Here is a 24,430-nt window from a genome sequence, read left to right on the forward strand (position 1 = left end):
GCTTACTTTATTTTTATTGTAAGAATATAATATATGGGGCATTTAATACAAATTATGTGTCAATTGACTGTTTATACTATTGGTAAGGCTTCTGGTCAACAGGAAGCTATTAGTACTAGTTAAGTTTTGGGGGAGACAAAGGTTATACATGAATTTCTGACTGCACAGGTTGGGGCCCCTAACTGTAGTGCTGTTCAAGGGTCAACTATACTACAGTGTGTTAGGCCTTGTGCTAAATGCACTAGGGACAGAGTGCTGAGTAAAATGGATATAGGGTGGGTACTATAAAAGCAGATTTTATATTATCTTTTTAAGTATAAAATTATAATAATGAATATGTTTTTTCAAGTTAGGACATACTGCATTACCTCCTTCCTTATGAAACCCCTGAAATTCTGGCTTTTCCTCTGGTTAAATATCACATTACATCCTGTAACTTAAAAGTCTATTATTCAACAAGTGAAATAAAAGTTCAAATTAATCTTTCAGATATTCTAGTATTAATTTGTATTTATACAACAGTATTGCTATTTTAGCAATAATTTAACAGGACTTCTTCTTTACAATGTTCCTTTTATGAGGAGCTAGGCAAGAAAGTGACTGGATTAGTTCGTAAGAAGGAATATAACCTAATTAAAATTTATACCTGGTTTTAGTCTAATCCAGAAGACCACATGGCTCTTCTATTATAAAATACACACTTCATTTATCCTCAGCACAGAGACTTCCCTGCATCCTGAACTGTGTGTGTCCAGAACTGGTCATGCCTTGGTAATCGGAGATCTGATGCTATCTTTAAAAACTACATACACAAAAATACTGGATATGATGACAAAATATATAATCCAAATAAATTTGTCTCTCAAATAAGTAAGTATTGAGGCTGAAGGAAATTTTAATAAACCTCATTAATTTAGTTGCTATCAGTTTGGACAGCTATGCTTTAAAAAGATTACAATGGAATTAAAGAAAAGATTAACACACAAAAGGTCTAACCTGTTAAAGTGTCAAGACCACACTACTTTTTCAAGTACCACTCTGGAAGCCACATTTTTTAACGTTTTTTTTTTTCATTCATTTTTTTTGAGAAGACAGACTTTTTTTTCCATTCATTTTTTGAGAGACAGAGCACGAGTTAGGGAGGGGCAGGGGGAGAGGGAGACACAGTATCTAAAGCATGCTCCAGGCTCTGCACTGTCAGCACAGAGCCCGATGAGGGGCTTGAACCCACTAACTGTGACATCATGACCTGAGCTGAAGTTGGCCACTTAATGGACTGAGCCACCCAGGTGCCCCAGGAGGCCACTTTTAAAACTTAATTATACTTTATCTGAAAACATCTAACATTCAACCAAGGCCTTTGCCAAGGTGTATTTATGGAAACACTAGTCCTGTATGTAATAAGTGTTTCATGCTCAAATAAGGGTGAAAACTGCCAGTCAGTGCGCTAAAAGCTTCGAGGGAACTATTTCAGTATAATATTTCTAAGTGTCTACAATATCTAATACTGTTTTTCAACATCTCTCATATTAGACAGACCAATACAACTCGAAATTCTATCATTAATACAAAAGTCATTCCAAAATAAGGTACTGAGTAAAACAAATAATAAATGACATCATAAACTGAAGTCAAGAAACAGGAACCAAGGGCATGAAAAAGAAAGGTTTCCTAGGCAACTGTGCTTATTTCCTTTGCATGTTGCTTCAAATTCCACTACTCAGAGAAGGAAGGGCAGTGAGATAGATGGCTTCCCCCTCCCCCCTTTTTTTAACGTTTATTTTGAGAGAAAGAGCAAGAGAGGGGAAGGGCAGAGAGAGAGGGAGTGATAGAATCCCAAGCAGGCTTCATGTTGTCAGCACAGAGCCCAATGCAGGACTCGATCTCACAAATCATGAGATCATGACCATGAGATCATCAAGAGTTGTTGCTTAACGGACTGAGGAACCCCGGCGCCCTGAGCTTTTTCCTTCCTTACCAACCAGAACTAAAAAAAAAAAAAAAAAAATCACAAAAGGAAATGGCCGCAATTATTAACTTCATCATTAATGTGGGCACTAGATATCCTGAGTCTCAGAGCTGACCCACAACTGCCAGATTGTTTTACTGAATATGTGGATTTTGAATAATTTCTTCTTAAAAAGGAAGGTGGAAGGTAATTCTCCCTATGTAATTAAAGGCATCCTCCTCCCTCCAACTACTCTACTGCTTACCTTTATTTACCTATGCTAAATTCTCAATGAGCAATTTTAACTTGCTGCAACATGAAGACATAGAAGAATCCATGAACACAGTTTCACTTTGAGAGCTAAATATTACAACTAAATTTTCCCTACAATGTGAATCTGAGAAACATAGATAAAATCCTGGGAAAAAAGGAAGGGAGAGAGGAGTGACAGACAACTAAAATTTCTAGATTATGCTAAAGATAAATGCCAACTTTAAAAGCATCCAATTTAACTTTTACGTCTTGGTACAAAGACATGAAAATAAAGTACAGCTTATTTCCTAAGGCCTATGAAAGAAGGTCTAATTTTTAAAGTTCTTGTAGTAAGCAAGTTGTTCAAGAAAACACAGGAAGCAATGAAACCTATAAGAAAATTACTGCCAAGTCTTATCTGGTGAATTTTAAGTTCATGCTATTTCCTTGGAATAGCAAGATGTATGACATTTTCTTGATTAAAAAAAAAAAAAAATTTTAGCAAATCTTAGTATTTGAAAAATAACAAAGTAAAAGCAAATATCATAATCTACTTTACTCCAATTCAGCTCTTGCTGAAAACATTTTAAAAGCCTCTTACTTTATTATAATCAAGCCCACTGGAATGACACTATTAGTCTAAAGGGAATCATCTGATAATAAAACATTTTGTTTTTCCAGGAGTTTTAACAGTACAAATGGCTGAAGTTTCCTTGTTGAAAAAATAGATCATATAGGAAGAACATGAGATCACATCAAATGAAGTATAGTCATAGAGTATGAATACTCTTAGCCCTAAAGATGGCTGCTGCTTTTTGTCATTGTCTTCCTGACAGCCCTAGTCCTTGACTATCAAATAGGTGTATGGTTGCCTAGATCAACTGCATCATGGGATGTAGCCTCCATACCTAAAGTTTATTCTAAATCAGCCACTCTGCTGACACCCTCACCTGTGAAGTCAGGACTAGGCTGCAGCTATGTGTGCTTTAGAAGCATTGCTTCCCTTACTTCTAAGATGATACAAATACTCTTCCCAGGAATTCCTACAGTATCTTCTTAGCTTCTGAACATTGCCCAAGATAGTAGCAATTTGTGTGACCATTATAAGAGGTCCACCTGTAGTAAAATTTTAATACAAATTCTATCAAATATTACTTAAATAAAAGATTATGGTACAAGCTATGTGAGATCAAGATAGACACACAGATGCTATATGGAGCAGGGCAAGCTCAGTGCTTAAAAGCTATGGCTATGTGGTAAGAGAAAAGTGAGATTAAATCCTGGTCCTGCTACTTGGAAACTGCATGGTCTTGAGTATGTTTACTGGGCCCTGGTCTGGAAAATGAAGAGAGTAATATCCACCTCTATACAGAATTATTCCAGAGATATTTAGTCCAGTACCATGCTCAATGATGATAACTAAAGATACTATTAATTTATGATTAAGACTATGAATAATTTTATTCTCCTTTCATTCATTTTACTTCATCATTTAACAGTCATCCAAAGACCCTAAGGATGTTGGTCTTTAGTAACTGAGGCTGTACATAATCTATGCATCAAATCAAGTCAGGAACAGGATCAAAAGGGAGAGGAAACTTCCTAAGCTACTCAGTTATATAGAACCCATCCTTTAGGATTTTAATGATCTTACTGTAAAAACGTTATTATAAAGTTAAGTTCTAAACAACTCGGGAGTAGAGGATATCCCATGATCACAGTTACTCTTGCCTTCAGCCCATCCATGTCATGTTTTATTGGCAGAGTGGGGCTCTCTATGAACCTGTCTGCCATGTATGAGCATCACACAGCCCTGTTGGAGAAACTTAGGGTTAAAACTCTGGTTTATACTATTCAATGTCTAAGACTTAATCATACTGCTCCACATAAAGTAGCATTACTGCTTCACTGTTGTTGATTTTGTTTTGTTTTGCTTTTTTTTAAGTCAGGGATGTAAGATTACTTCATATACAATGCACACACAAATATCTGGATATTATGGGAAATAACGCATAATCCCACTTCCCAAAAGAATATCCTTTTGGGATTCTTTTTTTTTAAGTTTATTTACTTATTTTGGGAGAGAAAGAGAGAGAGCAAGAGAGAGAGAGAACCCCAAGCAGGTTCCACACCATCAGCGCAGAGCCCGACGTGGGGCTCAAACCCACAAACTGTGAAAGCATGACCTGAGCTGAAACCAAGAGTCAGACGCTTAACCGACTGACCCACACAAGTACACTGAGATCTTTTCTTTTTCATTTGCCCCAATTGTTCTGTTTTTGCATGCTTTGGGATTTTGAATTTTTTAAAAAGTCCTTAAAACCTGTAACAACAAAAAAATAACTTCGAATTTGGCAAAGAATAGTAAATAGTCATTAACAAAGTAAGGATATAAGTTTATTATTTGGAAAACATTAAGAGTTCTAAACATTTTAGCCAAATCAATTTTAATAGAACTCAGAAGTAAAACAAGCCTAAACTCGTTTAAATTAGACATATGGTTTTTTCTTTTTTTTTTTTTTTTTTTAATGTTTTATTTATTTTTGAGACAGAAAGAGCATGAGCAGGGGAGGGACAGAAAGAGAGGGAGACACAGAATCCGAAGCAGGCTCTAGGCTCTGAGCTGTCAGCACAGAGCCCGACGCAGGGCTCGAACTCACAAACCACGAGATCATGACCTGAGCTGAAGTCAGACGCTTAACTGACTGAGCCACCCAGGCACCCCAATATATGAATTTTTTCAATGTAACTAAGATAATTATGAATAGAGAAAAAGTCATAATTACTAAAGAACCTATTAAACTACAGAATATTTTCTTGGAACACGGCACAAAGAATAAGGAAATGTACAGAAAATGTCTAAAATTTTATTTAAGAAAGTTGATAAATTTTACAGTTCTTATCACACTGCTGCCGTCTGCTATGATTCCTACTTAGTGGTTATTTATTTTTCTGCCTGCAATGCTTATTAAGAATAAGCTGATAAGCAATTCCCTCAAATCTTATTAAGAAATCAGGTTCTAGTGACAATCTAATCAGAATAAAAAGCAACATTTTTAATGAAACCTTTTCATATCTCAGAAGACAACAACTTCACGGTTACATTCTCATTATTCTCTTAAAAGTGTGTGCTGAGGCTGGCCCTCTAGTTCCATTTCTAAGTCAATTTCCTCTCCTCCCCTTGAGTACAAGAGTCAAGGTGCCAACGGTTTCAGTCTATCTATACCACAATCCGTGGAACAGTTGATATATGCACATGTTGAACAAACTTTGTTGCCTAAGTTGAGCATGCTTTTTTGATTTGAATAGCTTGCAAAGAGCTCACTAAATAAATTATAATAATAATTTACTTTAAACCTGATGAAGAAATTAATTCTTCAGCATATTTCTTATTGATCCTGTAATTCTCTGGCTATCCAGAACTCCTGAGGAACTGCCTTGAGTACCTGAGCTCTGTAGGTAGTTGAGGAATTTCCTGCCCTCTTTTAACATATATAAATATAAATACATAATCACCAATAAATATAATTTAATGTTCTTTTAACAAACTCATATTAATTGTTGTTATCCCAGGATATAAATAGAATGCTGCCTTAAAGATCTAACATAGTGTTTGGGGTTAACTGACCTTACGATAATTGGCTCTCAGTTGCTGTTTTATAAACTTGTGTGTTAGTTTCCTGAAGTTTTGCTTTCTCTTCTTTTTTTTTTTTTTTTTTGTCACTGAGGTCTATGTCTATAGCAACATTCTCACTCATTTTTTTTCTACTTCTGCTTAGGTTTGGAAACCAACTATCAAATTACACGGACAGAAAAAGTAAAAACAATACTGAGTTTTAGTTTTTTAACAAATATACTGGCTTATTCCCAGCTTCTGGTAATAACCCATGTTAAAGATCTCTGTATACTGTAAAGTACTAAATAAATTAATGTCGTTATAATTATTTTTGCTAATGTCTTAGACTAGCAGTGTTACCAGACAGGTAAAAAGCCGAATAACGAGAGTACTCTGAACATATGTTTAACTCACAGAGCACTTATTATTCCTCACAACACTCTGCTAAATGAGAAACTTGAGATATAAGTAGTTTACAGATTAAAGAGAACATTAATGTAACTGTCACATGTCAAAGTTTAATTTTTTGACCAAATCTTACTTTCCAACTCTTTTAATTTCAACCCTAAAGGAAAAAAAAAATATCTGACATTTTTGAGCACTTAATCATTTTCTAAGTGATTTACATGTTTTAACTCAGTGCTCAAAATAAACTCTATGAGGTAAATACTATTTTTATCCCCATTCTGCAGATGAGGAAACTGAGGTACAGACTAGTTGGGTAACTTCTAAGGTTATACAGCTTATGAATGTCAGAACTCAGTCATGAAACCAATTTGGCTTCACTAAACATGCTGCCTCATCCCAAAAAGCTGGTGACTGATGACTTTTTAATGTCAAGAAACCCATGCTATTTACATGTAACATAACTGTATACCATTTATCCAAGTATTTCTGGGAAAACAAACCATTCACTAGATTTGTTAAATCATAAAAATTTAGATAAATGGCTACGCAGTGAAACTTGTAAGAATCTCTCTCCAATTCTTAGTGTGAAGTATGAAGGCAAATTTCTCTTAAAGAAAAAATGTTCCCCTTGTCATTGTGACCATGCGTCAGGTTTCCAACTTTAAATAAAAGCTTTGGACAGGTTACAGAAAAGAAAAAAGAAAATCTAAAGCCAACTGGGTTTAAGTGGCTGCCAAAATATCCTGTTACTATGGACATTTAAAAGCCACCAGTTTCCTCAAATATGTAAAGATGAGCCAGACTAAAATGTCCTCAAGATCTAGTGTTGGGAGTTCTATGAATCTAAAAACAAAAGGTAAAGGGTCTCTCAAAACATACCTTGAGTATTCTTGAGGATATGGGGAGGAGTACCAGGTGTGAATTTCATACTTCCCAAACTCAATGACAGAGGGACAGCGAACTTGTGGATCAGGGGGACCAGTCACTCCAACTTTCTGTGCAGTCAAAAAATACATCACAAAAGTTAGCTAAATTAAATACACTGAGATAGATATAAAAAAAAAAAATTTGAAACTAAACATCTTCTTAGGATTCCACAGAAGAACAAAAAAAGCCAGAAATAAGCTAACAAGTTTTGAAATAAGCTGTCTTATTCTTTGTAAACAGGTACTTTAATGAAGAACAAAAATGCTAATAAATCTTTTAGAACCAAATGCAGTTGGTCTCATTGCATATTCCATATTTAATAATACTGCTAATATTTTCTGCATTTAAATTTACTCCCTTAATGACTGAGTTATTAAAGAGAAACTGCTGGCATTTGGGGATAGAAGATAGAGCACAATTTTTAACAAGGAGGAAGAGGGAGCTCTGTACACTCGCCCACGTCATACATACAGTGCCTCCCTCACCTGACAACAGAAACGACCTACTAAACATGTATGCACACAGAGAAAAGAATGACTTTCTGGTTTGGGAAAGTAGATAGTATTAGAAGAATATGACAAAACAAGTATCAAAAGAGTCCATTCATTTTACACTAAAATTCCCTTCATTAGTAGCTCTTTATAGATTTAAACCAAAGGGAAAAAAATACTGTTATACACATACTGTTATCCCTTTTATCTGCCTTCTGTTTATAATGAAAACAATCTCGATGCCCCCCCATCCCTGCAATAACCTGAACTATACTATCTAAAAGAAGAGTAATTTGTAAAGCCTTTATGATGTCCACACCAGCAATTTAAATACATTACTGACAAGCACAAAGATCAAGTTTTAAAACCTTAAATTCAAGAGCAATTTGATTTGCTCTACAACCAATACAGGAATAGATTCATATATATACACACATAGGTGAGTGTATTAGGTATATAATATATATGCACTATATGTACATTTATCATGAATACTCTGTAAACACTCATTTTTAAGATTTAACATGAACACTGACTTAAGAAAAACAGTTAGAATTTAGCCTAATTCAGTATTAATAACTCTTCATCAAAAGAATAAACAATATTATCCTTCAATTTTATGCTTTAAAAACCAGAGATAATATACTAAGAGTCTCACTGAAGACCATAGACAGACAGACAGACAGACAGAGACAGACACACACACACACACACACACACACTTTCTAACAAAATTAAAGAGACCAGGTATTTTCTATTTATGTAAATTCATTTAAGGAAGAAGCCTCTTCACTACAACTCATGAGAACTCTCCCTGGCCTTTCTAACCATTCCCTTTTATAAAAAGGCCAAGGGACTTATCTCCGGTTTCATACTGGAGTACAGCCAGGTGAGAAACCTCAACCTCTTCCTCAGACATCTCAAAACAAAGACAAACATCTATTAGTTGGATCAATTGTGTTATGATGCCAAGGAATACTGGGACTCTCCCAAATGCAAAAACCATTAAAACCAAATACAAGACAGGGTTAAAATTAGATTTTTTTCATTTCTCAAAACCAAAATAGAACTTTGTAAAAAGCCTTTAAAAACACTGTTCTTTAAACTACATTCCAGAATCAAGTATTATAATTCATAAAGTAGCAACTTTTAACCTATCTTCAAGGCTCAAAACAATAAGAACAATAGGATAGAACATATCAGAATGACCAAGTATCAGAAAACAAATCTAACTTCCTGATCAAATAGAAAGCACAAAAGTTGAAGAAGATGCACCTGCCACAGCACTGCCTGTTCTTTAAGGGCTTTCCCATCAGCTGCCCGTCGCTCCTCCAGGCGGATGCCCGATGTGAAAGTGGATATCCAGTTCCAGTATAACTGTTTGCACATCACCGCAACTAAGAGAGTCTGTGAAGAACTAGATTCACAGCAGATTTTCCCCACTGCCTTTACCTATCCTCACCTTTTTGCACTGCGAAATGTCTGGCACATGCGCTCATCCACCTCTGTCCTCCACCACCATCTCTAACTCCCTTGTGAAAGCCTCAAGAGCCAGTGTGTTGCTGTGTTTCCATTCACTAAGGTAAGTTAACAAAGGCTCTCTGCGGTGAGGAAGCAACAGGTGCATCCAAACCACTCGTTAACCCAGTCCTTGCCAAAATCAGACTGCCCGATCTAAATTACAACATCACTTCTCCTAGGTCATTTTATTTTTAAATTTCAGCCAAATACTCTCTCATTAAACATGAAGGTTTCCAAAGCAGTAGAGCACAAAAATAATATTTAAAACTTTTAACTAGAATTCTGCCACACTCTGTGCCTCCTTTTCATTTGAATATGCCAACATCTTGAAAGGATGACATACATTCCTGGCCAGAATGGAGCTTTCAATATAAGAAAGCAAGGGGCAGGGGGCACTGAATGCACTAATAATTGGGTTAAACCAAAAGATAACTTTACATATGCCTATTCTAGATAATAAAACTTTTATTAGTAGGAGTTTATAAGAAAAGTTGCTGTTCTGCAAAAACTCCACCTCCACTAAATGGCTGATCTAATTCCAATTTCCAATGTATAGAAGCAACTCTTCCAGAGTCCCCTCCAAGTCCAGATTGGTACAAACATGAAGATTACAACTGATCTACAACTGATCTAGACACAGTTCTGCTCCCTTCCTCTTGCCTTCCATTAGATAGCTCCCCCTTGGCCTACCCTTTCCATTCCTCACGGGAAAATGGCATTTTGAAGTGGGAATAGAGGGTAAGACTATACCCTTATTATTAGTATCAGAATATGAAGTGTAGAGAAAAGAGATGTCTTCTAGTATCTGAACATTTTCCTATAGAAACACTGTAATAAAAAATAATTCTGTTCATTAGGGATCAGAAGTTGCATGATGAAAGAGATATGTAAGGATGAGTTCACACGCTCCCAAATGGAGACAGCATGAAAAAAGAGAATAAAGAGAATCGGCATTTGTGGAGCAGATACTATGCCAGACTCTATGCCTTATATTGTTTATCTCATTTAATCCCCACAATCTGTTCCTCAAAGTCGAAAACAATATGTCCACTTCATAGATGGGGAAAAAGGCTCAGAGAAGTTAAGAGGCAAAAAACTTCAGGAAAGCAGCATCAACAGTGAAGAATAAAGACAGAAAAGAACAAAATGGGAGGGGTGAGATACAAAGGATGCACTACCCTCAATTAATTAATGTTCTGAATTCCAAAAGTTCTGTGTACGGTTTTTAGAACGGGAATTTAGTTTTCCAAAGAAGTGAAGCTACAAGTTCACAGACTCTTATCCAAAACCCTTGGCACAGAATGTGCTTTGGAATCTTGAATTTTTCCAATGTTAGAGAAGTATTACATATGTATCTGAAATCCCAGTAGGATTTGGGGCAACACTCCATAATCAGACAAACTAGTATTTCTTTTTTTTTTTTTTTTTTTAATTTTTTTTAATGTTTGTTTATTTTTGAGACAGAGAGAGACAGAGCATGAACAGGGGAGGGGCAGAGAGAGAGAGGGAGACACAGAATCTGAAACAGGCTCCAGGCTCTGAGCTGTCAGCACAGAGCCCGACGCGGGGCTCGAACTCACGGACCGTGAGATCATGACCTGAGCCGAAGTCGGACGCTTAACCAACCGAGCCACCCAGGCGCCCCCAAACTAGTATTTCTTTAGCAAAGCATAGGAAATATTCACATTAAATGGGGTAAGTAAAGAATATGTATAGTTTCATGTCAGTTAACACCACGTTTTGCCAACAGTTCTGTTTAGGTAAATGAGATCTTACTGCAAAATGAATTATAATTTTTTCCATTCTCCAAAGAAGATATACAGATGGCCAGTAAGCACATGAAAAGATGCTCAAAATCACTATCATTAGAGAAATGCAAATGCATTTGAGATATACCACTTCACACCTACTACAATGGATATTATCAAAAAAACAAAACAAAAACAAAATAACAAATGTTGGAGAGGGTGTGGAAAAACTAGAACTCTTGAGCAGTGCTGGTGGAAATGTAAAATGATGCAGGCACTGTGGAAAACAGTATGGCAGTTCCTCAAAAAAAATTAAACAGAATTTTTGTGTGAACCAGCAATATATAAAAGAATTGAAAGCAGAGACTCAACAGGTATTTGTCCACCCATGTTCACAGCAGCATTATTCACAACAGCCAAAAGGTAAAAGGAATTCAAGTGTCCATCAGATGAATGCATAAACGTTCATGGTATATACATATATCAAGTGATATATATATAAATTCTGGTAAGGGAATTTTGACACATGCTACAACATGGATGAACCTTACAGAAGTTATGCGAAGTAAAATAAGCCAGAAAGGGACAAATATTTTATGATTCCACTGAGACCTACCTACAGTAAATTCAAAATCACAAAGTAGAATAGTGATTGCCAGAGGATGGGCAAAGGAGGAATGGGAAATTATGGTATATTGGGTACAGAGTTTCAGTCTGGGAAGACAAATTCTGGAGACTGATGATGGTGATGATTGTACAACAATGTATTGCCACAGCAATTTTTTGTTAAGTTTTCAGGATTCCAGATCTCAGAATTGTAGATGTGATTCCAGGCTACTTCTGTCTCTTTCTTCTCCTATGTCTCTTTTGTTCGTCTACACTCAGACATCTCCTTTGCTTTACCATTAAATACTGATTAAAATCTAGGATTTTGTCTTTAACCCTCTTACCCTTTCTTTCCACAGGACCTATAATCCAATGATCTACCAGTTTTTCACTCTCCATATGCCCTCCTTCTCTTTATCCAGCTTAAATTCCAAGGTCTTTTACTATACTTCATCTTTGCCTACATATATCCTTAACTTCCCTGATATTCTCCCAATTCAACAACAAAATCTCAACTCTCGTTAAATTCAGTTCTCCACATAATCCAACATCTGGATATGGTCAGAGAAAAACACAGAACCCATGCTGACTAGACTCAAATTGTAATTTAAACAAAAAAATTTTTTAATGTTTATTTACTTACGAAAGAGAAAGAGAGACAGAATCTGCGAGCGGGGAAGTGGCAGAGAGAGAGAGGAAAACAAAGAACAGGAAGCAGGCTCCAGGCTCTGAGCTGTCAGCATAGAACCTGATGCGGGGCTCGAACCCACGGACCACAAGATCATGATGTGGGCCTAAGCTGGACGCCTAACCAACTGAGCCACCCAGCCACCCCTGAATTTGTAATCCTTTTTTTTTTTAAATTTTTTTAATGTTTATTTTTGAAAGAGAGAGAGCACGAGTGGAGGAGGAGCTGAGAGAGAGAGGGAGACACAAGAATCCGAAGCAGGCTCCAGGCTCTGAGCTGTCAGCACAGAGCCTGACTCAGGGCTCGAACTCACAAACTGGGAGATCATGACCCGAGCCGAAGTCGGTTGCTTAACTGACCGAGCCACCCAGGCGCCCCTTAACTTGTAATTTGTAATTCTTAACTACTGACCTCAAACGGGCCCTTGATGGTTCTCTAACTCCATTCACTCTCTCAATTCTCCTAAAAAATTCTTTTATACTTTCTCCTATCTCTTTAAGCCTCCAACACACCTCTTACCCCATTTTTCACTGTCAATCAATGCCTTTGCTTTCTACTACACTAGAAAACTAAGAAGCAATCAAAAGAGAACTTCCAAAGCTTTCCAAGGCCACATCTGTATGTCTACCCTCTGTGCCCACATAGCCTACCTTTCCTTAATATTATGTCTAGATGGTCTATGCTCCCATCTAAAGCCAACGCTTTCACCTGTGCATTAGATGACATCCTCTCTTACATTCCAACAATCTTCCCTTCCCTCTTTTGCATCATCAGATTTCTATCCACTAGATCATTCCTATCAGCATAAAAACTACTGCTATTTCTCCCATATTAAAAAAAAAAAATGGATACCTTCTTTTGCCCTCACATCTTCACCCAAATATTCTCCTCTGTTCCCCTCCATTGCAAACCACCTCAAAATAGTAGCCCCATATTACTTCTATAACCAATTTCTCTTTTCTTTCTCAAACCAGTTCCAATTATATTTTCATCTTCCCCTTCCCTCACTATGGAAACTTTCTCAAGATTACCTCCATGTTACTAAATCTGATGGTCAATTTTCAATCCTCAGACCTATCCGCATAATTTTCCATTCCTTCCTTCTTGAAATATTTTGTTTCAATTGGCTTGTAAGGAACCAATATCTCCAAGTTTTTTCCTCCTTCCCTAGCCATTCACAGTTTCTCCAATCTCTAAAAAGGGACTTCTCAAAGGTCTCTCCTTTTCTTTGGTGACCTCATCTAGCCTCATTTCTTTAAGTACCACCAACTTGCTAACAAGTCCTGGATTTAAATTTTCAGTCCAGACCTGCACTTTGAGTTCCAGACATATACTATCCCACTGTCGACTTGATATCTCCTCTCCTGAATGTGCTCAAGTTTAATGCGCTCAAAATCAAACTCCTGATCTTCTTTCCCCCTCAAACCTGTTCCTCCGGTATTCTTCTACATTTCAGCAAACAGCAACTCTTTCCTCCAACTGTGCTCTAGCATCATCCTTGATTCCTGGTTTTCATAACCATCCAATCCATCAGCATATCTAATGGTCTACCACCTTCAAAACATAATCAGAATTCCAATTCTACCACTACCACTATGATACAAACCACTGTATCTCTTACTTGGATAATTCTAATAGCCTCCTAAGTTCTCACAGTCTGTATTTTCCCCTCATTCTACACAGAAGCCAGAGTAATCCTTTAAAACCTATGTCACTCTTCTACTCAAAGTCCTCCAAGAGTTCCTACCTAACTCAAAATAAAAGCGATAGTCCTTACAATGGCTTACTTGGTTCTGCCCTCTCCTTCAACCCCAACTCCCAACACCATATTTTTCGCATTCTATCCTAAATCTTTCTCAAAATCTCTGCTACTGTATCTCCTCCACCTTCATTCAGTCCTAGTCACTTCTCGTTCTGACTACTGTAATCATCAGACTGGTAGATGTCCTTGTCCAGGTCTTCGTCAATCCAATGCTTACCGAATCACTAAAGTTGAGTTTCTAAAAGCAAATACAATCATGTCACTCTTTTTAAAAAGTCTTCAATTCAAGAGCTATTTAGCTACTTTAAAGAGCTACTGTAACTAAAAAAGAAAGTGCAAACTTTTTCACAAGGACCATGGGAACTTTGTGATCTGGTCTGTCCTTACCATTTCAATCTCATCTCTTACTTGAACTTCAGCCAAACAAGCTACATGCAGCTCCAAGGGTTCAATATGCTTTCTCACACTCAAATTGTTCTTTTTGAAATGCTTTCCTCCTTTTGCCCAATAGTAAATTCTTACTCATTCCCTCAACAGCCTGCTCAAATAGCACCTCTTCTATGAAGGCTGCCCTAACATCCCTAGACAGATGCCTTCCTGTTCATTCTCATTTCATCTTATGCCTATCTCTATGGTAGCAGACCATGAACTAGAAATTAAGAGTTATGGATCAGAAGTCAGACTGTGGGTTCAAATATTGACTCTGATACCAACAACTATATAATTCTAGGTAAGACAATCCTTCTAAAGCTTCAGTTCCTTCATCTGTAAAACAGGAACAAGTAACAAGGTTGAACTAAATGACAAAATTTATATATGACGTTGAATGTAGTACCTGACACACAGTAAAAGGATACTATTACTAACCACATGGCTTTATTTATAAAGGACTCTTCAACTGGAGAACAGGGACACATTTCCTATTTATCTAAGTATTTCTAGCACTTACCACTAAGATAACTAGCAGAAGCTCACATTTATTTAGTGCTCACTACGTGAATGGCATGCTAAGCACTTTGCAAATATCAACTCAATTAATCCTTTCAACAAACCTATTAAGTAACTTACTTGACCAAGGTCACTTAGTAGAGGTAGGATTTGGATCTGTTCAGGCTATCTCTAATACCTAGGCTCTTAACCAGGATCTTAATAAATACTCAATAAAACCGTGCTAAACTGTCAAATGAATGAACTCAAAATACAATTAACTAGCCTTTAATATGTAACTTAACAAATGGCTTAAGACACTAAAACAATCTCCCACTCCTCATCTCTAATTTCACCAGTACCAAAGAGAAATCATTTTAACAACAAAAAAGCAGTCATGGGGTTACCTTAAAATCCTGGCATGCCAAGACAAATGTCCTCTTTCTAGCTTTTAAAGCCCTCCAAATTTCAGCCCTATACTACTAATTCAATATATTTCTTACCAATGCCCAACAAAAGTTCACTGTTTTACGTATTAAACTAAACCACAAGCAGTTCTTACTTTACACGGTGCCATGTTAACTGAAACATAAGAATACCTAAACTGAGATCAAATATCAGTCACCACAGCAATGTATAAAGAATGGACACGATTAGGGGCGCCTGGGTGGCGCAGTCGGTTAAGCGTCCGACTTTAGCCAGGTCACGATCTCGCGGTCCGTGAGTTCGAGCCCCGCGTCAGGCTCTGGGCTGATGGCTCGGAGCGTGGAGCCTGTTTCCGATTCTGTGTCTCCCTCTCTCTCTGCCCCTCCCCCGTTCATGCTCTGTGTCTCTCTCTGTCCCAAAAATAAATTTTAAAAAGTTGAAAAAAAATTAAAAAAAATAAAAATTAAAAAAAATGAAAAAAAAAAAAGAATGGACACGATTCTAATAGGCACATGTTTCCATTAACACAGTGACGTGCAAAGCAAGGACTGCCTGTATTGTGACACCTTTATGAGCAGCTATTGTGTTTTCTACATCAACTCCACAATGTGAGTTGCACATATTAGGCCCACAAGTATTTGTTGATTTCATGGGACCAATAATCACAACGTCTCTTGCATTTACAGTTGTCATTAATTCCTCAAAGCTCAACTTAATGCTGGTTACTCTACCTGGGAAGCCCTCATTCTCTCCATTTACCTAAATCTGAATCATCCTTTAAGCCTGTTTCTTCTGTAATCATCTCAGATCACACCAGCTCTTACTCATCTTAGTATATACTGTTGCCACATGGAACAATCTGTATCATTTAATACAGCAATGACTTACATGAACTGGTAATCTTATGTCACTGTTTGCTATTTGTCTTCCTATGTACTTTGCCCTACTTGCATAAATGCACATGCCTTATGATTTTGATGCCTCCATAACATTTTTTAACAGGGTAATATGGATATTATTATCATTAAGGGCATAAAATATGAAGCCATACAGGCCTGGGTTCAAATTCCACTTCTGCCATTACTAGTTACATAACTTCAGGAAAGTCACTCAACTAAAAGTCTTGGTTTCCTCATATGTAAAACGGTAATAACAATCCTTATGAGGTTAGGAGATTTGGTGAACCTAGTTTATTCCATTTCTAATAAATGTTCAATTCTTTATGCAAAGAAAAAAAATACTTTAATAGCCCACATAGATTTCAAAATTGCTCTGTTAACTTTCTACAACCACACACACACACAAATTCTTCAAAATTAGCATTAAAATTAACATGGAAATATAACATGTTCTTTGGTGACATTTTACGTAAAAATCATTGTATGTATTTCAGAAAGGTTGCTATGCTCCAATGAGATGAGCCAAATACAAATGCTTCTTTTTGGTGGTGGAACTCAAAAAAACCATTTACTCCAAGTCCATAAGATTACTGTAAAAAAAATTCCATAACAAAAGCTTATACTGCTAATTTTTCATGCTTTTATTTTCAGAGGTGGCTCTTTTTTTTTTCTTTTTATGAACATATTCATTGTATAGCTAATGAAACACAGTACCAGGTAAATGATATTCTTACTTCTCCTGAAACTAAAACAAAACAAAACAAAAAACAATCAAAACCAATTAATAGGGCCCCCTTTTTATAAACATTTCAATAATTCTTGACTGACTTAGGTAATGCACCACACAAAACCTAATTACTCAATAAAATCACTCAAAAGCAAATACTGGATTTGCTTTTTGGGCACATTTCCTATGAGATGGTAAGCTCTATGAGAATAAAAAATATATAAAATAAAATTGGTTTCAACCCACTTTCTCTATTCCATGAAGTCAGAGAACATGGGAGTCAACCCTAGTGTTCTCTTGCTCCCTCAAACAACACAGCAAATCTATCACCAAGCTCTACTGATTCCATCTCCAGAATATATTCTAAATCCATCCACTTCTCTCCCATTTCCACTGCCATCTCTCTAGTCTAAGCTACTGTCTTCTTTCAGTTGAACCATTGAAAAAGACAATAAATTGATTTCTAAATTGATTTCTGTGCCTTCTCTTGCCTAATTCCACTCCATTCTTCATATAGTGGCCAGGAAAAAAATTTTTTAAAAAAATTTATTTATTTATTTTGAGAGACAGAGAGAGAGACAGAGAGAGAGAGAGAGAGACAGAGAGAGAGAGAGAGAGAGAGAGAGAGAGAGAGAGAGAGAGAGAGAACAAGAACATGAGCAGGGTAAGGGCAGAGAAAGAGGGAGAGAGAGAATCCCAAGCAGGCTCCATACTGCCAGCACAGAGACCGATGCAGGGCTCAAACTGACAAACCGTGAGATGATAACCTGAGCCGAAATCAAGAGTCTGATGCTCAACTGACTGAGCCACCCAGGCACCCCAGGAAAAAACAAATTTTAATGTAAATATGATCCTGCTCTTTCCTTGCTAGAAATCATTCAATGGTTTCCTACCACAATTACAATAAAAACCCAAATCCTAACTTACCTCTTCAATCTCTCTCTCCAGCTTCATTTTATATGGCTTTTTTATTCATCGTACTCAAGCTATACTGGCCTTCTTACAGTTCCTCAAACTTACCAAGTGCTTAGGTACCTCAGAACATTTACACAAGCAGTACCCTTATGTCCGGAACATTTCTTCTTTCTAAATCTTTGCCTTGCTGACCTTCTACTCATCTTTTAAGTGTCAGTCTCTGTGTAAATTATTACTTCCCTAAAAGAGGAATCCCAATATCCAGCAATCTAGATCAGGAAGCTCCTGTTATAATCTCTTGCTGCATTTTTATTTTCTTCCTATTAGCTATCAGTTTGTAATTACAGATTTATTTATATGATTGTCTATTGTCTTACTTATGCAACTGAAAGCTTTGTGAAAGCACAGTCTATGTCTTTTTGTTCACCCTACAGCTCTCATAGCATGCCAGGCACATGAATACTAAATGAATGAACCTCACGGACAAATACCACCATCCTAAGAATTTTAGTGCACTGCCAATGAAAATAAGGACCAATTAGAATTTAAATATCTAGCTGTTTATTTCCATGGTGCCGATATACACATGGACAATCACAAGTTTAATAAAATGTGCAAGAAACACACAGTTAGTTAGATTACTGTTGATACAAATTTATACTGTCTCCACTTGGCCTCAGCATCCCTTTTAACTCTTTCTATCAATCTTTCTTTCTGCAACCTTATTATTCCAACCCCTGCCAACTAGACATCTAGACTAGAGGAACAGCAATCCAGGCAGAGGGAACAGTAAGTACAAAAGGCTCCCAGGCAGGACAGTGCTTGGTGTGTCTAAGAAACAGGAGGCCTGTTGCTGGAGTAGAGTGAACAAGGGCCAGAACAAGGGGAGTAGCTAAAGAAACAGGCAGGCACAAGATGATACTGGGTCTAAAGAAAAAGGAAAAAAAAAAAAAAAGGATAAAGACTTTGGTTTTAAAAATTCTAAGCAAGACTGAAAGACATTAAAGATTTTCTGTGCAAAGAAGTGGTATGATCCAACTGAAGTTTGAAAATATTTACTCTCGGCCCTGTATAAAGAATATGGACTACAGACTGGGGTGAGGGACAAAAGTAGAAGCAAGGAAATTAGTATAGAGATATTACACTAGCCCAATCAAGAGATAATGGTGGCTTTGACTAAGGTAGTAGATGTGGAAGTGGTAAGAAGTAGTCATAAGCTGTATATATTTTGAAGGTGGAAACTATCAGGATTTCCTGATGAATTAAATATGGAGTATGAGATAGAAAAAGAGAGAGAAAAAAATCAAGAATAATATCTCACTGGACCTGAGCAAGTGAAAGGGCAAAACTGCCATTTACTCACATTCTCCAGTAAAAGAAACCACGGATTCTTAGAGAAATGGCTAAATCGACAGCCAGAACAGTAAGACCCTGGAACATATTGCTGTGGTCAAAGGTAAGTAAGAATGATTATATATATAAACAACGAATCATTATGTTGGGGCACCTGCGTGGCTCAGTTGGTTAAGTGTCCAACTTCAGCTCAGGTCATGATCTCATGGTTTGGGAGTTCGAGCCCTGCATTGGGCTTTCTGCTGTCAGCACAGAGACAGCTTCAGATCCTCTGTCCTCCTCACCCTCTGCCCCTGCCCCACTTGTGCACACACATTCTCTCTCTCTCTCAAAAATAAACATTAAAAAAAAAAATCAAATCATTATGTTGTACATCTGAAACTAGTATAATGTTATATATCAGTTATCTCAATTAAAAAAAAAGAGTTGAACAAACTGGACAAAGTAAAAAAAAAAATGACAGAGCCATGTCAAAAGGACACAGGAGCAGGCTTGAAAAAGCTCCCCTACCCAAATGTGGAACAATTTTAAGCATCAAAACAAATATTGATAGCAACAAATTATAAGTCATAAGAATCTTCAAGTCTAAATGAAATGAATAAATGGAAAGAAAAAAGGACCTTCCTTACACTAGAATGCCAATTAATAGACATAAAAGGAATGATGAAATTAGAATATCATCTGTTTAATAACCAACAAAGCAACAATTTCAGGCAAAAATCACCACTGTATGCTAAATCTAGTGGATAAAAGTTTGATAAGAAATAGGGTACATTTACGTGGTTTCAAAGTGTATTGCTGCAAGATATTTATAGAAGGAAAATAATTTTACAGGGAAGCAACATGGCATAATACTACCTTAACCAAGTGATCAGAGTTAACATCATTCGTAATAGGACAAATTAATACTACATACCTCCTGATATCATGCAGAGAGGAGGACACATCGTCTCTATAGTATTTCTGCCAAAAGTAGATCACCTGAATCTAATCATGATGAATCATAAAACAAGCACAAACTAATGGACAGTCTACAAAATACATGATTTGCGCACTTCAAAACTGTCCAGATCATGAAAGATAAAGACTGAAGAGCTGTTCCAAGTTAAAGGAGACTAAGGAGACATGACAACTAAGTGAAACACATGATCCTAGACTAGATAAAACAAACCAGGGCAAGTTGTTTTCTTTTCCCCCTTTTGCTATAAAAGAACATTAGTGGTATAACTGCTAAAATTTGAATAAAACCTCCAGGTTGGATAATATACTTTATCTGTGTTAAATTCCTGATTTGATGATCGTACTGTGGTCATGTACAAGCACGTCCTTGTTTTTAGGAAATACACACAAATAAGTAAGAGTAAAAGGACATTAGCATTATGTCTGCAACTTAATCAGTAAAAAAAGTTCTTCAAAGGAACTACTAATTCCTTCTTTGAATTCCCACTGAACTCCATGTGAATTTCTACTATAGTACCTATAGCACTTTGTTTTACTTATTGGTAGGAAAAGAAATGTGCTTTCAGAGGTTAAACAACCTTCCCAAAGTAGAAGTTAGTAAATGACAAACTACAAATTGAATGAAGATCTATCTGACTCAAAGTTAACACTCTGTGAAATCACAAGATGGTAGAATGCTCAGTAAATGTTTGCTGACTATTCATATTGTTATTTTTAAAAAATACTCACAGAATGATCTACATAAACAATCTATGCACAAATAGGTTTCTTAATCCCAAGAATTTCACCTGCACAACAGGAATCCCCAGTGTCATGCTTATAAAACTATAAACTCTTACTTTCAAGACAAGAGATAGAACTCAACTTGGCTAACATAGTGAGTTGGTGGCAAAGAAAGAAAAAACACAAGATAAATGAACTTAACATAGAAGAGCCTTTATGATCTAGCCCTGTGCTTTTCCAATCTCATCCCTTGTCATTATCTACACCCAGTGTTCTTTATCCTATGTGGAAATTTATTCCCACAAGTTAGTGAAAACATGCTTTGTTTTCCCCCATTTTCAAGTCTTTGCATTTTTGGTCCTTTTGATTATATAGGACCCCATTCCTTGTCATCTGGATCAATTCCTATATATTCTTTGTAAGACCAGCTCAAATAGTATTTCCCATCAACGAATCCTCTGACCTCCCCAGGCTTAGACAAATGCTTGCTCCCTATTCTTCCAAAACACCATGTACCCTATAATTAAACTTTTTACATGAATGAAATTATTCATTTAGTCTCTCCAGGACTATACTTGAGAGAAGGAATCTTGTCATTCACATTGGCTTCTTCAGCATCTGAAGCCTAATCAGGTTCTTTGTCTATACATTTATATTTTGCTTCATGTCCCAAAGGATCAAGGCAAAAGCAGTTAATAAATATTTACTGAAGTAATGAAAATGGGTGTTTTATCACTTGAAAGGAGCTTGGTTTTTGTTTGTTGGTCAAATCCCAAACTCTTCTTCATACATAAGACAGAAAATAAATACACCAAACTCATTTAATACTGGTAGTCAGAAGCAACCTGTTTATCTGCAAAACCAAAGAAGTCACAATGTTTAAAAGGAATACCTTAACAAGCAGAACTACATATATGCACAAACCACATCTGTCTGCAGATCAGATGGATGAATAAATTGCTGTTACTTACTGCTCTATCCCAATACAATTAATCCTGTTTCTCATTCACGACCAAAGTATTTAATTGTCCACTCTGCATATCCAACTTTACCTGCAGTGCTTGTTCTTGGATATCACGAAATAATTCCATATCTTTCTCAGTCATGATTTCCTGGCTCCCAAAAAGCCGTTCCTCACTTTCTTGTTTGCCATCCCAGCCATCCTGATTGTCTGCACATAAAGAAAGGGCTCACATGTTATTAACTTTATCCTTAGTTTAATACATAATTAGGAAACATTTCAAAAGTGTTGATTTCAGTTTGAAGACCTTAATATTATAAAAGAAGAGGATACGAGTAAATGGACACCTAGAAAGATGTATCAGTAAATAATATGTACATATTCTATCTGCTTTATGATGGAAAATCTGAACTGTTCTAAAACTTCTTAAAATTATCACATAACTAAATTTCAACCTCATCAAGACATTAGATTTTAGTATAATATATATAAAAGTTTGATGAGCACCAAGTGGTGAAGTGCTGAAATACTATATTGTACATCTGAAACTAGTATTACACAATTTTATACTGTGTACGTTAACTAACTAGAATTTAAATAAAAACTTAATAATAATACAAAATCAGAATAGAGTAAAGGTCTAAGGAATAGGAAACCTACTTTGAAATAATCTGAATATAAAAGTTTTACTATGAATTTAACATATCAACATTCAAATATTGCTTATTCATACTTCAGTAGTATGGAAGAAGTTTATGTTTTACCAGGACATGATTTTCATCATATGGGACCAAAACAGGGAAAATTTGTTCCTTTTATAATTCTCAATGATTCCACAATCAATAGAAGGCCAGTACATTCTTATCTCAGCAAGAAGATAACCTTTGAAATAACTACCGTAACTCCCCACACATTCTGGGTGCCGTTTTAAATAAAGCAGAACTCCACAAATCTGAGGATCACAGATGATAATCCTCAGGGTAAGTATGAGAAATTATAATAAACATCCATAAATGACGCATCTTCCTCAGATGGGCAAGGAAATTCATGAAAGGAGTACTGGAGGGATTATGTAGATCGTTATCCTCTGCATTTGAATATGGCACTGTTGACGGACGAATTTCCTCTTTGTAGGAGTATGGCTGAAAAGACAGTTCTTTTCAAATTAAATAGACATATAGGCTGTCAACAGACACCTGTGCACTTAGTATAAGAAGAATAAGGACAAGAACTCACTGCTGAAAATATTCCCAAATTGAAAAATATGTATCTGAAGATCCTTTGTGATTTTAATGCCCCCTAGTGCACGACACAGATGGATGCAGGCACCAATCTAGTACGGCATTCAGTAGCATTCTATCATATATATGGTGCAGATTGTTCCTTAAACTCTACAATTCATAAGAAACTTACAGAGCCAATTATAGCAAAAACTCACACCAATGCAGAAAAGTCAATATTGATTCTCCATATACTTTACACATTTGCTCTAATTATTTCTATTTCTAAAACTTTCCAGGAGATTCTTATAATAATCCATCTCCAAACAGTTTATTCAAAAATGGCTTTCATTAGAATCTGCTTTAGATTCTTTCTTCCTAAGCCCTAAAGGACTTGTATATTTTCTTAGATAAACAAACTCAGACTGGAGCTACAGTGTACATGGCTGATAAAGACATGAAAAGTACCTGAATGCTCAAAGAGTAATTAGTTGATTGCCACTCTGGTGAAAAGCCAATCAATACAAGCATAAAAAGAGGGAACTGATAATGATGAGGATTTCCTCTCTTGTGCTGGACCAATCAACCATTTATATAAGCAGGAATGAAGAAGCAGTGAATACAACTACCAATGGGAAATTCAGAGGAAAGAAATCAAAGCTAAGAAATTCTCTTGCAGTATATTAGACACTCACTACACCTTTGGCCGTTGTGAACCAAGAATCCATTCTCATTCTTCTACTTTCCTGAGAGACTTTTCTACTTACTTCAGAGGGTCACATTCTCTAAACTCAAGGCACTAAATAGCAACGAGACCAGTTTAAGCTTTAATTATCAAGATAGATAATCAAAATTTTTCTCCTCTGATTTGAATTACCTGCTACACTATTAAGTCTTCTCTACAGATCTTTTCTACCTTGAAAACTAGGAACCTTAGCCTCATATTTAAGTATGAAATGAATAAAAGAGGGGATGTTACAACTGATACCATAGAAATACAAAAAAATCACAAGAGACTACTATGAACAATTATACACCAAAATGCTGGGCCTATTTGGAAGAAATGGATTAACTCCTAGAAACATATGACCTACCAAGGCTGAATCATGATGAAATAGAAAATCTGAACAGGCCGATTACTAGTAAGGAGACTTGAATGAATAATCAAAAATCTTCCAACAAATAAAAGCTTCACTGGTGAATTTTGCCATTCAAAAAATACTTAATACCAATCCTTCTCAAACTCTTCCAAAAAACAAAATGGGGAACTCTATTTTATGAGACCAGTGTAACTTAACCAGACAAAGAGACCACAAGAAAAGAAAATTACAGGCCAATATCTCTGATGAACA

The 24,430-nt window shown here is 36.3% G+C and overlaps 1 protein-coding gene across 4 annotated transcripts in view; it reads right to left on the reverse strand.

The window, feature by feature from the left end:
• Nucleotides 1-24,430, reverse strand: part of KAT6A (lysine acetyltransferase 6A) — a 114,294-nt gene that overhangs the window by 19,343 nt on the left and 70,521 nt on the right. For all 4 annotated transcript variants that reach the window (XM_060653441.3, XM_060653437.3, XM_081795616.1 and 1 more), the window contains 2 exons: nt 21,950-22,068; nt 7,104-7,219 (listed from right to left, as the gene is read on the reverse strand). In XM_060653441.3, the coding sequence (XP_060509424.3) occupies nt 7,104-7,219; nt 21,950-22,068 (235 nt within the window). The remainder of the gene's footprint in view (nt 1-7,103; nt 7,220-21,949; nt 22,069-24,430) is intronic.

This window comes from Panthera onca, chromosome B1 (assembly GCF_046562875.1).
Source record: "Panthera onca isolate mPanOnc1 chromosome B1, mPanOnc1 haplotype 2, whole genome shotgun sequence".
Taxonomy (NCBI): domain Eukaryota; kingdom Metazoa; phylum Chordata; class Mammalia; order Carnivora; family Felidae; genus Panthera; species Panthera onca.